The sequence below is a fragment of the Aythya marila genome, assembly GCF_965140915.1.
Source record: "Aythya marila genome assembly, chromosome: 3".
Lineage (NCBI taxonomy): Eukaryota > Metazoa > Chordata > Aves > Anseriformes > Anatidae > Aythya > Aythya marila.
In genome coordinates this window covers 100,882,979-100,898,072 of record NC_139044.1, presented here as the reverse complement: position 1 = coordinate 100,898,072, position 15,094 = coordinate 100,882,979, and the positions used below count along the sequence as shown (strand labels likewise).

The window sequence follows — 15,094 nt, the reverse complement described above, 5'->3', positions numbered from 1 at the left end:
CCATGCTCCCGGAGCTTGCAGGCATTAAAAGCTGCAGCAGCAGATTTTTTTTTTTTTTCTCTTTTGGTTTGCAGACAGACTCCTCATGTTTTAAGAGAATAGTTCACATAGATCCTTATTTTTCTCAATCCATTTCCCTAGATCAATGCTAGAAATATTCCTCTAATCCTCCAAAATAAATGTTAGGAGTATTAATTCAGTACATTTGGAAAATAAATAGGTCTCAGTCAATCAGCTGTCAAGGTCACTGTAATGATTTAAGAAGGAGGGGAGAGGAAAGGGCGAAGAGGCTATTTCAATGAGACTGTGATAACTGAGACCACTCATTTGTATCCATAATGTATGCTATGATGAAAAGCATGGCAGGTCGCACAGATTATTTTTTTTTAACACACATAAATGCCATTACAAATAAGAACAGAGTCTGGTGAAATGTCTACTCCCCTTCACTTCCTAAAAACACCTTCACCACTCCCCACCCACAACAACAACAAAAAATCTATGTCAGCATTTCCAAATTACCTTTGTCAAAAGAAGGGGCACCAAGACTGAATCCAGTATGTCATTCACTGTGCCTTAAAATTGTTCATTAATGCTAGCGTTTGTTTTAGGAATTCTCCCTTGACCACACATTGCTAGTGCTGTTAATGGAGAGACTGCTGTAAACACTGAGCAATTATTGTATGCTACATTTTTTCTTTCCTTGGGGGTGTCTGTAAAACCTGGACATAATTAAATAAATCTCTTCTTAACTCTCCTTTATTATTTCACTTGTGCTTATCTCCCTGTTTGCATGTCCCCCTAGTTTGGTAACCATGTTCAATTTTTCAGGATCTTACCAAGGACTTAGGTAACAACAAATGAGACGCTGATTTCTGCAGTGGAGACATCTAGGTTTCCTGCTCACAATCCAGCAGCACCAGCCACAATACTTAAAAAGGATTGCAAAGCAGACACACCAGATGTCTTCAGTCAGTGCTATAACTAAACAAGAACTGGCTCTGACCTTGAAATTGGGTAGGCCTGTGGATGAGGCTTCTTAGTGCTGGCAGAAAGGGGTTAAAGGAAACCTGCAAAGCCGTAAACAAAATTGAAAACCCAACACCGGATCATTATGTGATGCCTGAAAAATGCCTGAAAACCACTTGCTCGCATTCTAAGCATTCAGTTTTGCTATTTGTCAAGGACTGTACTCCATACTGCCAGCCATTTTAATACAAACACTGTGCACTAAATTGCAGAATTGGCATCTTCTAGAATGCATTGCCAGGTAAGTGATGCTACAATTCTTCTCCTGTTGAAAAACTGGCAGGTGAGGTGCTCTGTTTCAGATTAGAGGAGATGTACATGATGAGTTGACTTGCGTGGCACCTTCTTACACCAGCAATAAGGAAATTACTTACTAGGCATAATCCCCATAATGAATTATGTCTGTCTTCAAATAAAGTTAATAAGTTTTGCTTCAGCGAGATCTCACATGAAAACAAAACAAAACATCAAAAAAACGGCATTATCAGAAACAGACAGGGAGCAGACCCAGCTGACCTCCACAAACAACAGCAGTCACCTAACACTCCTTGCAAAGGGGACTGCTTCAGCAGCCTTGTCCTCTGGCAAATTCTGGCTGCTGCTTTTCCAACCACATCCTTCTGAGCTCATTTCAGCTCTGATGCAGCAGCAGTGAGGAAAAACGAGAAGCCTGAAACTCACATCAGAGATAGACTGCTGGCCACAGGATGATGACACAGCTAGGAAAAAAAAAAAAAAGTCCTTGTCCCCTAACAAGTCCTTTGCTTTTCAAGACAAAGAAAAAAAAAAGCAGAAAAAAATATGGGGAAAATATTTTTCCCAAAAATATGAGGGTAGAATTCACAAAAATATGAGGGTAGATTTCACAAAAAATGAGGGTAGAAAGGGAATAACAGGGAAAAGGAGGTAAGGGAACAGAGGCAAGATGAACAACAGCTATAAAGAGAGAAAACCAGAAACTGAAATGCTGTGCATGAATTTGGAATATCAGATTATCTTTCTGCTTTTTCCTAACCCATTTTGAGAAGAATATGTGTATTCATTTGAATATATCTGCAAATGCCTCTATGATATACACTGTTCATAGTTGCATTCCTTTTCTAGGGCATATCTAGATGGTATATTAAGTGAAGTACATTGACACATTAAAGCTGCTCTATGTCCAACCAACTTGAAGACCAGGCAGAAGAGTTCAGACCAGGTCTGCACCACTCCATGTAGGCATCATTTTAGTGACCTGTTTATAATATGTCACTCTGCTGAGTACCCAAGAGCTGTACCCAGCCTCTTCACATCTCAGAGGCAGACCTTTACTTCCCATACCCTCCAGAGGTAAATGCTAGCATGGAAAGAAGTTGGTAAGATTTCCTTAGGCTGTTGGCTGAAGCTGAAAGGTTCTTGTTTTCTTGGTATTATGTTTTTAACTTCCATATTGCTGGGCACCATAAGTGGTTCATCTAATCCATAACAATGCTTAAAATGTCATCTCATGTTCAATTTTTAAGCACACTCAAATGATCTGATTAGTATAAATTCCATTAAAAAATACTTGGACAACTAATTTATCTAGATGACCTTTATACAGTAATTTATCCCACACTATTGAAGTTAAAAACTCAGATAGAAGGAACAGGAAAAAAAACAAACAACATAATTCCATATAAAATTATTTAGATGAGTATATTCTGAAACTCATTTTAAAAAGTGACTTAGGTATTTCAGGATTCTATGTATCACACAGTTGCAGTGAGAATTAGACTATTAGAATATAGTAACATCCTAGGCCAATGCAGCCCTTGTCTGATAGCAGTTCAATCTTAAAAAAAAATCACTAAATTTTAGGTGGGAAGACTGAGAGGAACCAATGAGCCAATGCTGAACATGAAACATTCATCTAAGCTGTGACAGCAATACACTTCTAGATGCATCACTAAAGGATGGTAGTCATGTTCTTTGTTTCTTCTAAGTAAGAAAAAAAAACTGATTTAGTGCAACAGTTTGATCAAGGGCAAAACTGTGAAATTAATTCCAGCAAATAAAAGTATAAGGTGTATCATTTCAGAGGCTGAGAAGACTATGAGATTACAAAAATACTGTTTTAACAACTCTGGGGCAGTCTTGTGAAAACTTCTGGCATACTTGGGCAAGTGATAAAACCATACTGCCTGTGAAAAAATGTTTAAAGAATACCTACCTTGTCTGTTCTCCTGTGTAATATTAGTCATACTTCCATCTTCAGCTAAGCCTTGTTCCAGATTTTCTAGTATCTGTAGTAAATTTTTAAAGTAACTTACATGAGTTTAAACAATGCTACGTATTAAATGCAAATTATCTAAAATTGACAGTCAATATGAAAACCAACTCAGGCAAGAATGTTTCACCTAGATACAGTTCAAAATTACTGATTATTACCATAGCTAGATCAATTGCACAAAGGAAGACATTACACGGTAGAAGGATGTTAGAATTCAGGTTTATGATACTTACAGAACATTAAATGTCAGCACACTCCGGGGACATACACATTTTGTTAAACAAAACATGAAATATGCTTCACCAGAGAATGAATGTTAATGACCACAAAGAATGTCAAATTGATTTTTCTAAGAGAGCCATCCTCTCTTGACTCCTCCACCCTAAGCATGGGCTCTGGTTTCCAAAACACCTTGCTTCTTTTGTCCTTAATCAAGTATTCCCCTTAGGTCTTATTCCGACTCCCTTCTCAAACTTTGGGTTTTATTGCCTCTCTTTATTTATTATAGATTTTAAATCATCCAAACTGTTGAGTGAATGAAACATTTGTAATATGATTGGGAGAATGAAAATGTATACTTAATGAAGCTTGTGTCTCAGCACTTTTGAAATACGCAGGTGAAGTTCCATTTGAAATGCAAGTCAACTTTCCATTTTCTAATCCCATTACAGTTTCTCCAAATCCGTTCTCCCATTCCCACAAATAACCCCCTTTGTTCTATTACAAATTTATTACTTTGGTTGTAGAATACTGTTTGAGATCTCCTTCAAAAAGAGCACTAAAGCTGTTGCTCTTGAACAGCCGTTGTGGTTAGACAATTAGTGAAATATAAGGCATATCACAGTTTAGGGCCTGAGTGCACTTTTGAACACATTGCACAGAGCACTCTTACCCTCTGTCAGTATAAGAAATTGTTTTTTTTCCACACCAGGAAAGCATTCCAGTTGTGCTCAGTGGTTTGTAAACAAACACTTAAAGACAACACAGGAAATCCTCAAAAGCAAAATTAGTCTGGCCTCAGACAGTGTGTTGGTGCCTCCGACAGTCAATGAAGGGCAATCAGGACCTCCACGAAGCGAGTTCACACCATCTTAAGGTGAAAGGAATTGCCCTGAGACATACCAACCTCTTTTCATAGACTAGAGTGAAAGCCTAAAGTTAGGTGTCATAAATTTAGCTACAAGTAACTTAAGAGCTAGGAGAGGCATTCGATGAAATGACTGCAGTTACCACATGCCAGATGAGCCAGGGCCATTTTCCTGGTAAGAACTGTTAGCCCATGACAAGTACAAGGTAGTTTGATTTAGTTCATAGAGAGCTAAAGCAAGTTGCCTTACCTCAAATTTTGAGAGGCTATGAGCAAACAATTGTACAGATACCACAACTTAGTTGATAGGTGGCAATTTATGAGATCACAGCAGCATGTCTGTGAGATTGAATCCCTGTCCCAATTTCACAAGCAGTGTAGCACTTAGAAAACACTTAGAAACCGAAGCACCAGATTTAAGTATTAAATGCCTAGTATATAACAAGTAACCTTGTCAGAATAACTCTTCTCTCCCACAAGCCAAAAAAATACCTTGTTGTCTGTTTTCTATCCAGTCTAAAAAAACCATGATCTCTCTCTTCCCCTGGAAAAAATCTACTGATCAGCTTTCATTCCCAGTAAGGCTCAGAGCTCTTACTCTTGAAATGGTGTTAGCATAAGGAGGTGCCTTCATCAATGAAACATATTGTTTTGTTTGAAAAGACAATAGGTTAGTTTGACAAAGCCATTCTCTGAAAACGCCCCAACTAACAGCATCAAGAAAAAAAAAAAAAAAAGGAAAGAATTGGATGTTAGCATACAATTAGAATATTACATTAACCATTCTGTGATATTACTTGGGGATATCTAGCTGTCACCTCAAGCTCAACGTAATTAAAACAGAACTCGGTGCTGATTTGAGGCTAATTGGTTTATTCCCTAGGTTTATCTCCTTTTGCCCTTCTTAAGTATAGGAACATCATCTGCAGTCTTTCAATATTTAGGCACTTCCCTAGTTTTCCATGAATTGTTTAATAATAAAATCACTGATTCTAGTAGTTATTCAGTGTAAGCTATGGTAGTTGACATGAAATGTTTGATTTTAACGGATCCCTTCATCCTGCTTTTCCACAGATGGTAAACTGTTTATTCTAGCAATATCATATGCGATAGCTCTAAATGTCCTTGTTTCAAATATAAAGACAAATAACATTGAACACTTCTACCATCTACATTAAACAAGCTGTATGTATGAAATATGTTTTTCCTTGTCTTGAATATTTATAAAGACACAATTTCTAGTTTAACTGGCTAGCACTGTTTCACCAAGCCTCCTGTTTCATTCCTTATCCATCACCTGCGTACCACAACTACTAACCTAGGCACGCTACCTTTTGTATTCCTAATTTCCTGTCCTTCCATTTCTTTTTTTAATAATTTGTTTTTTCTTCCACAACTTTTCATCAGCATTACCTTCTTACTCAAAAGAACCCCCCTCCCCTTTTTTTTTTTTTCTGGGTGCTTCTGTAATTGTGGCTTTTGGGGGACTCAGTTTGGTGTAGGATCATCATAATTTCTACAAACTCATCAGACAAAGCATCAGGACAAACACCTCCCAGACTGAAATAATCTATGAGACATAGAATACTTATGCATTCTTAGTAACTGATCCAGAACTGGAAGCTGAATGAAAATAAAGAGCAAAAGCAATCAGTAGCTAAGAGACTGAAAAGTTCATTAATCTAAATTAAAACAAAAGACTGGGAGATACATGAAGTGTGTATATGGAAGGGTCAAAGAGTAACACAACTTCTCTTAAAGAAGAGTGGTGGAACTACAGAGGAAGTAGCAGATGGCCAAGTGGCAAGACTCTTGAACATGAAGAGCAACTTGCAGGAGCTTTTTCAGGAAGCAGGGCAGTTAACCCACTTACCACTGCTCCACCCACCTGGTAGAGAGCACAGTACAGCTCTGCCACTTGAAGGATAAAAAAGGTAAAAAGCAAAATACATCACCCTATGGGATATGTGTATTTCCAGGAGCTCTCCCTCATTCAGCTAGGAAGCTCAGGCACAAGGAAGGGGCAAGAATAGCTTAAGCCTGACTATTGCTCTTCTCACATTTTGGTCTCCAGGTAAGCATTTATTATATAGCATGTCCTTAGCAGAATTAGCACTACGATCATGCCTATGTTTTTGAGTGAATGCTGGAAAAGAACCACCCTTTTTATGACTTAAATTACTACTGTTACTCTTACTGCCTGGCTGTTTGGAGTCCTTTTATTTCAAGGCAGACTTATAAGGGCAACAACTTGTGGCAATTCAGGTTGGGAAGACCAGCAATAACACAGAGACAGTAACAATATCACTTCATTCCCCTAGAAGACCATAACAGGCCTTTGGCATCACAGATTATTTCATTCCTAAATGCTGCACCTGTAGACAAGAGATGTAAAATATCAGATCAGATCTTGATTACAAATTTAAAGGGATGCTAGAGGAACTGAAAACATTATTGCCTATACAGGGAAAACAAAAATTATGCTTTTCATCTCAATCTCCAATCCTGATTCAGGTACAAGAAATATATAAGTAGATGAGGGCTGAAGAGACTGAGTTACCAACATAATGTCAAATTAAATATGGTTAGATCTTAAAGTCGAGTAGCTAATCCAAAGTTGACAGGCATCTGCAGAGAGCGTACAACAAAAAACAAGAGGGAATTTAGCAGGTTAAAAAGAGGTATCAGATAGGAATAACACAATTACATTAAGGAAGAGAAGCAAAATAGGAAGACAAATTTTCTTACGATAAGAATGCATTAGCATTAGCCTGGAATAGCCTCCCAGGGGAAGTGGCCTCAGCTCCACAGGCTGGCTCATTAAAAACTAGAAAACAACCTTGCATTGCAGAGAGACAGACGAGGTGAGCTAATAGGTCTTTTCTCTCTCCTAGTTTTTATGACTCCAAGATCATCTCATTTACATAATGACTATTCGTACGCCCTTCTGTAAATAAGGATGACCGAAGATTATTTTTCCACTTTTTCAAGTAGGTAAGTAAAACACTAGAGGTTTTTGGTTGAAAGCTCCCCAATTAATTCTGTTACAACCCAAATGGTTCCCAAGTGTCACATATAAATATTAAGAATAATGTGTAAATTCTTTATGTTATTTTCTTGGCTATGCCATAGGTTTTCATAAGCTTTCATGTGCTTTATTCTTAAACATTCCAGGTGAGATCTAGATTATTAGACTGATAGCATTCCACACAAAAATTAAAACATATATCTAAATAATGCTTTTTTTTTTTTTTTTTAAATATATTTATGAGATGTCCTTTTTCATACTCTTGTTTCTATAGCTGTCTTTGAATTGCTCCAAAATACAATATATTTAATTTGGATACAAACAACTGTAGTTATATGCATGTAGTGCCTAGAAAAACTAATTGTAAAATATTACCATAGGAAGGATGGAATGTTTTCTTTGTAGTCTTCTGTGTACTTTATGTTAAAAAGGAGCCCTGGCGACTGCACTCTGCCTCTGGTGGAACCTGTCAGAAGCAATGGGAGATTGCTCCCATTAGGACTACAATTGAACATCCTAAGCTAGGAAAATCTTCTCCCAGAATGGGGAACTCCTTGGGAAGAGCCAGCAGAAGCCTCAGAGAAGCTTTCCCCAAGGGCACAAGGGATCATATAGTGATCTATGCATCTAGAGGTTGAGGGAGTAAGAATATGAGTAAACAGGTCTGTTCTTCAAGAACTTAGCAGGCAGGGAAATCCACATTTTTAATTTGCAAATGTCCTTTATTCCTATTTTATATTCTCTCGGTTCCCTTATTTAAACAAACAATCAGCCTAGGTCATGTTCAAACAAAACCTTGAAGATAGTTTAGAAGCTTCCTTAGTACAGTGGATATGCTTTAAGGATATGCACTTAAAGGAAAAGTGAGCAGGCAGAGCCACCTCAGGGTTATAAATAACTTAAGGGTCTTGTGAAGAAGTGTGTCAAGGTGTGTGTGTGTGGGAATTAATTTCCTTTTCTTTCATTCCGCTACTGACCAGTATCTTTAATCTGTGGAGAGTCATGGCTGATCACGCTGTAAACGAGATACGGCCATGTCAATAAAGTTAACCAGATGGCTGATGAACGTCCTGCTCAAGTCACTTCCTCATTCGCATCATACAATTCTCTCCCTCCTTTACAAGATAAGGAACTTCAGTCAAATTTTGGGATCTAGTCACACTTTCATTACTGAAGAGTGACAGCACAATACTTAAAACCAGATCATACAAAAACAAGATATGAAACACCTGGTCTGCTGCAGACCAGGGCAGGCAAATGTCAGTAGGCCCAGAAATCCTGCATCAGAGCAGTATAACATATCCTGGAAAAAAATAAAAATACTTTTAAATTGAGGAGGACTGTTTATGAAGGACAATGCTGGAGAGAACTTGGCAGTAATGTTATTAGATGAGATGGTCACAAACAGATAACATCATTCATGAAGTGCTAAAAAGTAGCACTTCTTGGCCAAATTAGATCTTTCTCTCAACTGTTTCCAAATTAATTCCTTCCAACTCTACAACAAATGCCACATTAATTTCTTATTACTTCAACCTTTCATCTTTTTCCCTCATAAAAGAAATAACTATTTTTAACTGTAAACACTTGGTTATACTTGGTTACCCTAGTAACTGTGCTGGAAGCAAGTTGGTTTTTATATACATAAGACCACAGTATCTATACAACTGGCAATTACCAAATTCCTACACTTGCATTATTCAATTTATTTTCAGAAGTAAATATAGGAAGCTTCCAAGGAATACCCAAAATAATCACGTGCGTTTATCTCATATACAGTTCCGAATTTTCAAATGTCACAGGTAAAGCAATAGTGCTTCATTTCTTCTAGAGGTTAGCACAATGTAACATTCGTACATAACTGTTCCATTACACTAGTAGGGGAGATCTCTGTTAAAAGCATTTAAGGATGAATGATTAATGCTCAGGGTGTTGGGTTTAGTGGGTAAGGCTTGTGCTTACAATACCACCACTCCAATTCCAGCACTGACAAATCTCATATTATAATTCAGGCCCAAATTTTGCAATGTTGCAACTTGACAAAACAAATAATTCGCCTCAGGCCCCAAAACAACAACAAAGAAAGCTTCATCAAAATAAACAAACAAACCCCAAAACAAGCTCAGCAGTTCGTCTTTATATTCCCATTTATAAAGACTGTCATTCATTTCCAAAGCCGGCTATCCAGACTATTGCTGAAGGATGGAGCAGAATCTTTTGATCATGACTGCTCTCGGGAGACCCTACCTGGAGCACTACATTCAGGCCTGGGGTCCCCAGCACAGGAGAGACCCAGACCTGCTGGAGCAGGTCCAGAGGAGGGCTGTGGGGCTGATCAGAGGCGTGGAGTGCTTCTCCTATGAAGACAGGCTGATGGAGTTGGGGTTGTTTAGCCTAAAAAGAAGGCACTGGGCAGACCTTATAGCGGCATTCCAGTACCTAAGGGGGCCTACAGGAAAGCTGGGGAGGGACTCTTTGTCAAGGAGTATAGGAACAGGACAAGAGGGTAATGGTTTCAAATTAGAAGGGGGTAGGTTTAGATTACGTATAAGGAAGAAATACATGATGGGGTGAGAAACCGTAACAGGTTGCTCAGAGAAGCTGTGGATGCCCCATCCCTAGAAGTGCCAAGGCCAGGTTGGATTGGGCTTTGAGCAACCTGGTCTGGTGGGAGGTGTCCCTGCCTATGGCAGGCGGGTTGGAACTAGATGATCTTTAAGATCCTTTCCAACCCAAACCATTCTATGATTTTACAATTAACAACTGTTTTGAACTAGCTGGATGCTGCTGAGTGAGGGAAAAAATCTCCCACATGCCCTTGAACATGTCTGCTTAATACATCTGTTCTGTGTCTTGTTGGGCAGAAGCACGAAAGCAAGAGAACTGTATTTGCACTGTTTTACTCATTTTAGTCTGAGCTGCTAAGCAGAGGAGAAGAGGATGCTGTATCCTAAAATGGAAGAGACTTAATTACTTCTATTAGTGAGTTCCTTCTCTGAATCAAGATGGAATCCAAAATGTCCTAGTTGAAACAATGTTCTATTTCAGGACAGTGAAATGTATTTCCTAAACAGTAAGAAATAGCACTGCATAGAGAAGTTGTTACCTTGGCGCAGATTATCTTCATACTGTGCAGTCTATCCAGTGACTCCTGAGGATTACCTAGGTACTGAGGAAGTTCAGCATGTAAAATCCGCATGGAGAAAGGAACCATGGAACCTAGAATCATAATTAACTTCATTAAATGTGTTTGCTATAATGATGAGTGTGTACATCCCAAAGGTATTTCTCACTAGTATACATGACACAAAGACCATTTTACCTTCATATTCTTTTTGTCTCTTGATGAAAGATGAGAAAATAACAACCTTTTTCTTAGCTATAACACGCAATGTTATATGTTTTAAATATTATTTATGTATATATTTATATATTTATTTTACATGTGAAATGTTTTAAATATGTAAACATGTATGTAACCATAACCAAGAAGGCAAGAAAAAGGTGCAACCTAATTCAGATTTTCAAGAACAAGTTGTGCATGGAAGTAAAATGTTTATTAAAGATTTTTATAAACCAGTTAAATAAACCAGTTAAAATAAAGGATTAAAAAATGGGACTTTATTCTAGTTTCCACTACCAAATTGCCCCTAACATTAATACTTATCCATATAATCAGTGCAGAAGAACAAATATGGAACTGTAGATCTTAAAAGCATTATTGCTAAAAAAAGTTATATGACCAGGGCATGCAAAAGTGCTTATGTGTAAGCTTTTTTCAAATAAACGAAGGCTGATATGAAGGACTCCTATAATAAAGGAAGAATAAGAACAGAAAATCAGAATGAGTCAAAGGAAATAATGAATAAAAACAGTATAACGAAGAACATAAAATAATAATAATATTGTAATATATTAAATCTAAAAATATATTAAGTCCCCCGTGAAATTAAGACGTTTTATAAAATAGTTCCTTTTTTTTTTCTATTAATTTCCATAGTTCTGTGTAAAGATCTGAATATGTTAGGATGAAAATAACTTCAGAGTTATAACTCTAAAGACAACACTTAGTCTGAGTTCTATTCCATTAATGTTCTCTCTTCTACCAAGAGTTACCAACTGACTATACTGTGAGACGGACTCTTCATAAAGAAAATGTATTTTATGGTTTGTTGAAAACATCTAATAGGAAAAGAATTTTAAGTAATATCCAGGAAAATAAAAGAAATGTTTTCATTTTAATATTAGTTTACTTTTATCTTGATTATTTTATTTCCCAAAGACCTAATCTTGGAAGTTTATGAGCATTCTGGCTTACTTCAAGGAGAGTTTCAGGAACTTCAGGGAATCCTAGTTCATGTAGTATCTTGCTTTCCAGCTAACCGCATATCCTTTATATAGACAATAATATTGAACGTGATCATAAACTGTTACTAATAAAAAAGCAAAACAAAACAGAAGCAAGTATAATGGGGAAACAAGCCTTGCAAAAAAAATACTGTGCTACAATTCTAATATTTTAATATAATACATTTGCTTACTTCAGGCATATTCCAATGGGATTTCCTTCTCAACTTGCCTCTTGCCTCATCTTTTCTCACAAATAGGACTCAGGAGCTTTTTATGAAGATTTTTGCACCTGTTCTTAACAGGCTTATATGTCAAAGAGGTAAATGCTATGTACAATGAGTCACTGCCTCTAGACATTTTTTGAAAGGTTGACAAAATTTTCATCACAGACCTCATTCACTAATTATGACCTTCAGAGTAAGCCAATTACATCTACATAAATTCTCTTTTGCCAAAGCTAACTATTCCCAGTGGCTTCTGTGCCTACTGCATTCCCTTAAGGAAGTACACACAAGTTTCATGCATCATCATATGTGGAATAGATATTAAGAAAACAAAACTGCACTTGAATTTCTTTTTAGTGAAATTTAAAAGGTTATTGAGCAAGTAACAAAAGATGTCAAATATTTAATCTATCTATCTTGTCTAGTACCTAGCATGACACAAGCACAGATACAAAGTTGGCAGGGGTGAAAAACAAAGGAAAGTATTGCAAAATTAAGAGCAAATTCTGAGCAAGAGCACCATGGACAAATTACTTTGCAGACAGGTGCTTTGATATTCAAGAACCTGCACTGCAAATCTATGGAAGCAAACTTGACCTTAGGCTGGTTACGTTCTCTGCCACACCTCTGGTTGACTGGAGTTCTAATTCTGCCATCAAAAAATAATAATCCTGCCAATAAGCTATGCCCCAAACCAGCTATTTTGGTAGTGTTCTTCTGTAATACTGCTAACACATAAACCATGCACCTACTGATGTACTTAACAGGATTTCCAATATAAAAGGTTAAAACAAAATGTTTTGTTCAAGCAGTAAAGCTTTGGAAAACTTGACATATAAAAGGGAAAGAATCTAAAGTTTTACATTTTTGGTTAAGGAATAACTGTGTCTAGCACTCTCAACTCTGAACAAGGCTGTATCATTCCATTCTCTTGTTAAATGTGGCAAAAGGTAAACTCAATAAACACACACAGAGAAAATCTTAATTGGTAACAGAACAGCTCAACACACAGATAGATGGATATTTAATTTAGTGCAGATGAAAGGTCTCACATCTATTTTTAGAGAAAATTATATATTTTTTTGCAAAGTACTTTTTGGGATTGCGGATTTTGGTAAGTATTGATTTTATATATTGCTGGATGAAGCCATGCAATTATGATTGATGCAATGGGAAAGAATCGCTCATTACCAAACCATATAATCCAAATTGTTGTCAGAGGATGTGAGAATAATAAATGGAACTCCAGGTCAACTTAGGCTTGACAAGAATCTACTTTATTCCCTATTACAATTAAGACCTCAGTTGTGATAAGCAGTCGGAACTATATCACCTCCAAATGTACTTTATTAATGTGTTATTTCTTAACCACCTCCTATTTCCTTCAGAGAATGTGACTAAAAAGCATACCAGTGCAATCCTTACTAAGTATGTCAGGAGTAATGACAGGTCTCACCAAAAAAAATCAGAAAGAAACACAGTGTAAAGGGCAGTCAGTGTAATGACTTTTCAAACTAGAATTTATATTACTATTTCATGCAGGAGGATTTAAAGCTCTAGCATCCATTTCTTCTCTTTGAAACTCATAACTTAACTAGTATCCTGCAAGTAATTTTACTGTGAGTATCCACCAAATTTGAGCAGTGAACTTCTGTTGCTTAATGCCTGAATAAACAGGTTGCTGAAATTATATTTAATATCTCAGAAACACTGTTTCTGCCCTCTTCCTCAGTTTCATAACAATCCTTCCAAATAGTGGAATATTTTTGGAAGAAGGCACAAAACTGCATAGGTGCTCTCACAAAAGTGTAGCAATGGGGGCAAAAAGAAAAATGTGAAAAGACACTACCTTCTACCACTGGTAAGGCTGTCTTACCACTCCATGTAAACAGTATTTTGTAATACTGTTTTTCAAGTGAAATCACTCATGAAAAACCTGCAGCACTTATCCAAGCCACTTATCCACACATACTCCTGAAATACTTATTCTATTTATAAAAAAGAAACCGAGATCTTTGGGTAAGTAAACTTCCCCTGATGTGTTCCCATCTGCAAGTAGTTTAGTTAGATGATATGAGGTATGGATTATATATCTGGTTCAGTTCCTTCATTAATAAAGTGAATTTCTGGTTAAAGAGAATTATCATGAATTTACTTTAGATTTGGTAAAGCTTTCAACAAGTGGTACTTCTATAAAGCATCAATACAGTTTACACATACTTCTTGGGAAAAAGCTATACAGCATTAATATAAAATGCATGTGAAGAAATCTGTTCATCAAAATAATTCTGTTACTCCTAGTTAACAGTTGTGTAAAAAAAATAAATTAAAAAGTGTATTAATGTATTCCATTACTGTATTGTCTGTATCTATTGTTGCACTCTCTTACTGCTTTGAGAGAAGCAACAGCAAGGTACCAAAAGCCTTTTCAGAAGATGATGATTATGAACCTTTGCTATCGAAAGGCAATAAGGTGACCTGTGTGCGTACCATGGTGGAAGAGAAAATCGAGAGCAGAACAGGTTTAGAAAAAACCTTAGTAGAGTTTCACAGGGTGAACAAGAAATGAAAAAAGTGAAGGCAAACGATAATACGACTCTTGTGAATCTTCACCAGTGCTTCTGCAGTTCACTGACAAAATGTAAAAAGCAATCAAATAAAGAGAATCACAGAAAGTGCTGCCTGTAATACTTTCATGAGCTAACACAGCTCATTAAGAATTTTGGTCTAAACAATAGACTTCTATTTGTTTTTTCATGATGTTATCATATTGAGTGGTACCAAAGGCACATCTTCCAGACTTTTTTTGCACACAAATCCACAAAAACACAGCTTCCACTCTTGTCTTGCAAGGCACAGAAATCGATCCTTATGATTAAAAAAAAAAAAAAAGTATTTCCTCCCTTTTTTTAAATGAGGAATGTGACAAAGGAAACAGGTGAAACTTAAAAAGTTAACTGTCAAAAATTCTGCTTAAAAAAGCACAATTACAGATATTATAAAGGCAGAATTTAAGAAGCTGAATTATAAAAGAAAAATAAAGATAATTTAAGTGAAACACACGTACGATGTTTTTAAAGGTGATCAATAACAATTCTATGCTTAGTTAACTGTATTGCCTT

At 36.7% G+C, this 15,094-nt stretch overlaps 1 protein-coding gene across 2 annotated transcripts in view; it reads right to left on the bottom strand.

The window, feature by feature from the left end:
- Positions 1 to 15,094, bottom strand: part of TRAPPC12 (trafficking protein particle complex subunit 12) — a 53,617-nt gene that overhangs the window by 14,118 nt on the left and 24,405 nt on the right. For both annotated transcript variants that reach the window (XM_082756378.1, XM_082756377.1), the window contains exons 6-7: positions 10,505 to 10,617; positions 3,224 to 3,296 (exon numbers count right to left, since the gene is read on the bottom strand). In XM_082756378.1, the coding sequence (XP_082612504.1) occupies positions 3,224 to 3,296; positions 10,505 to 10,617 (186 nt within the window). The remainder of the gene's footprint in view (positions 1 to 3,223; positions 3,297 to 10,504; positions 10,618 to 15,094) is intronic.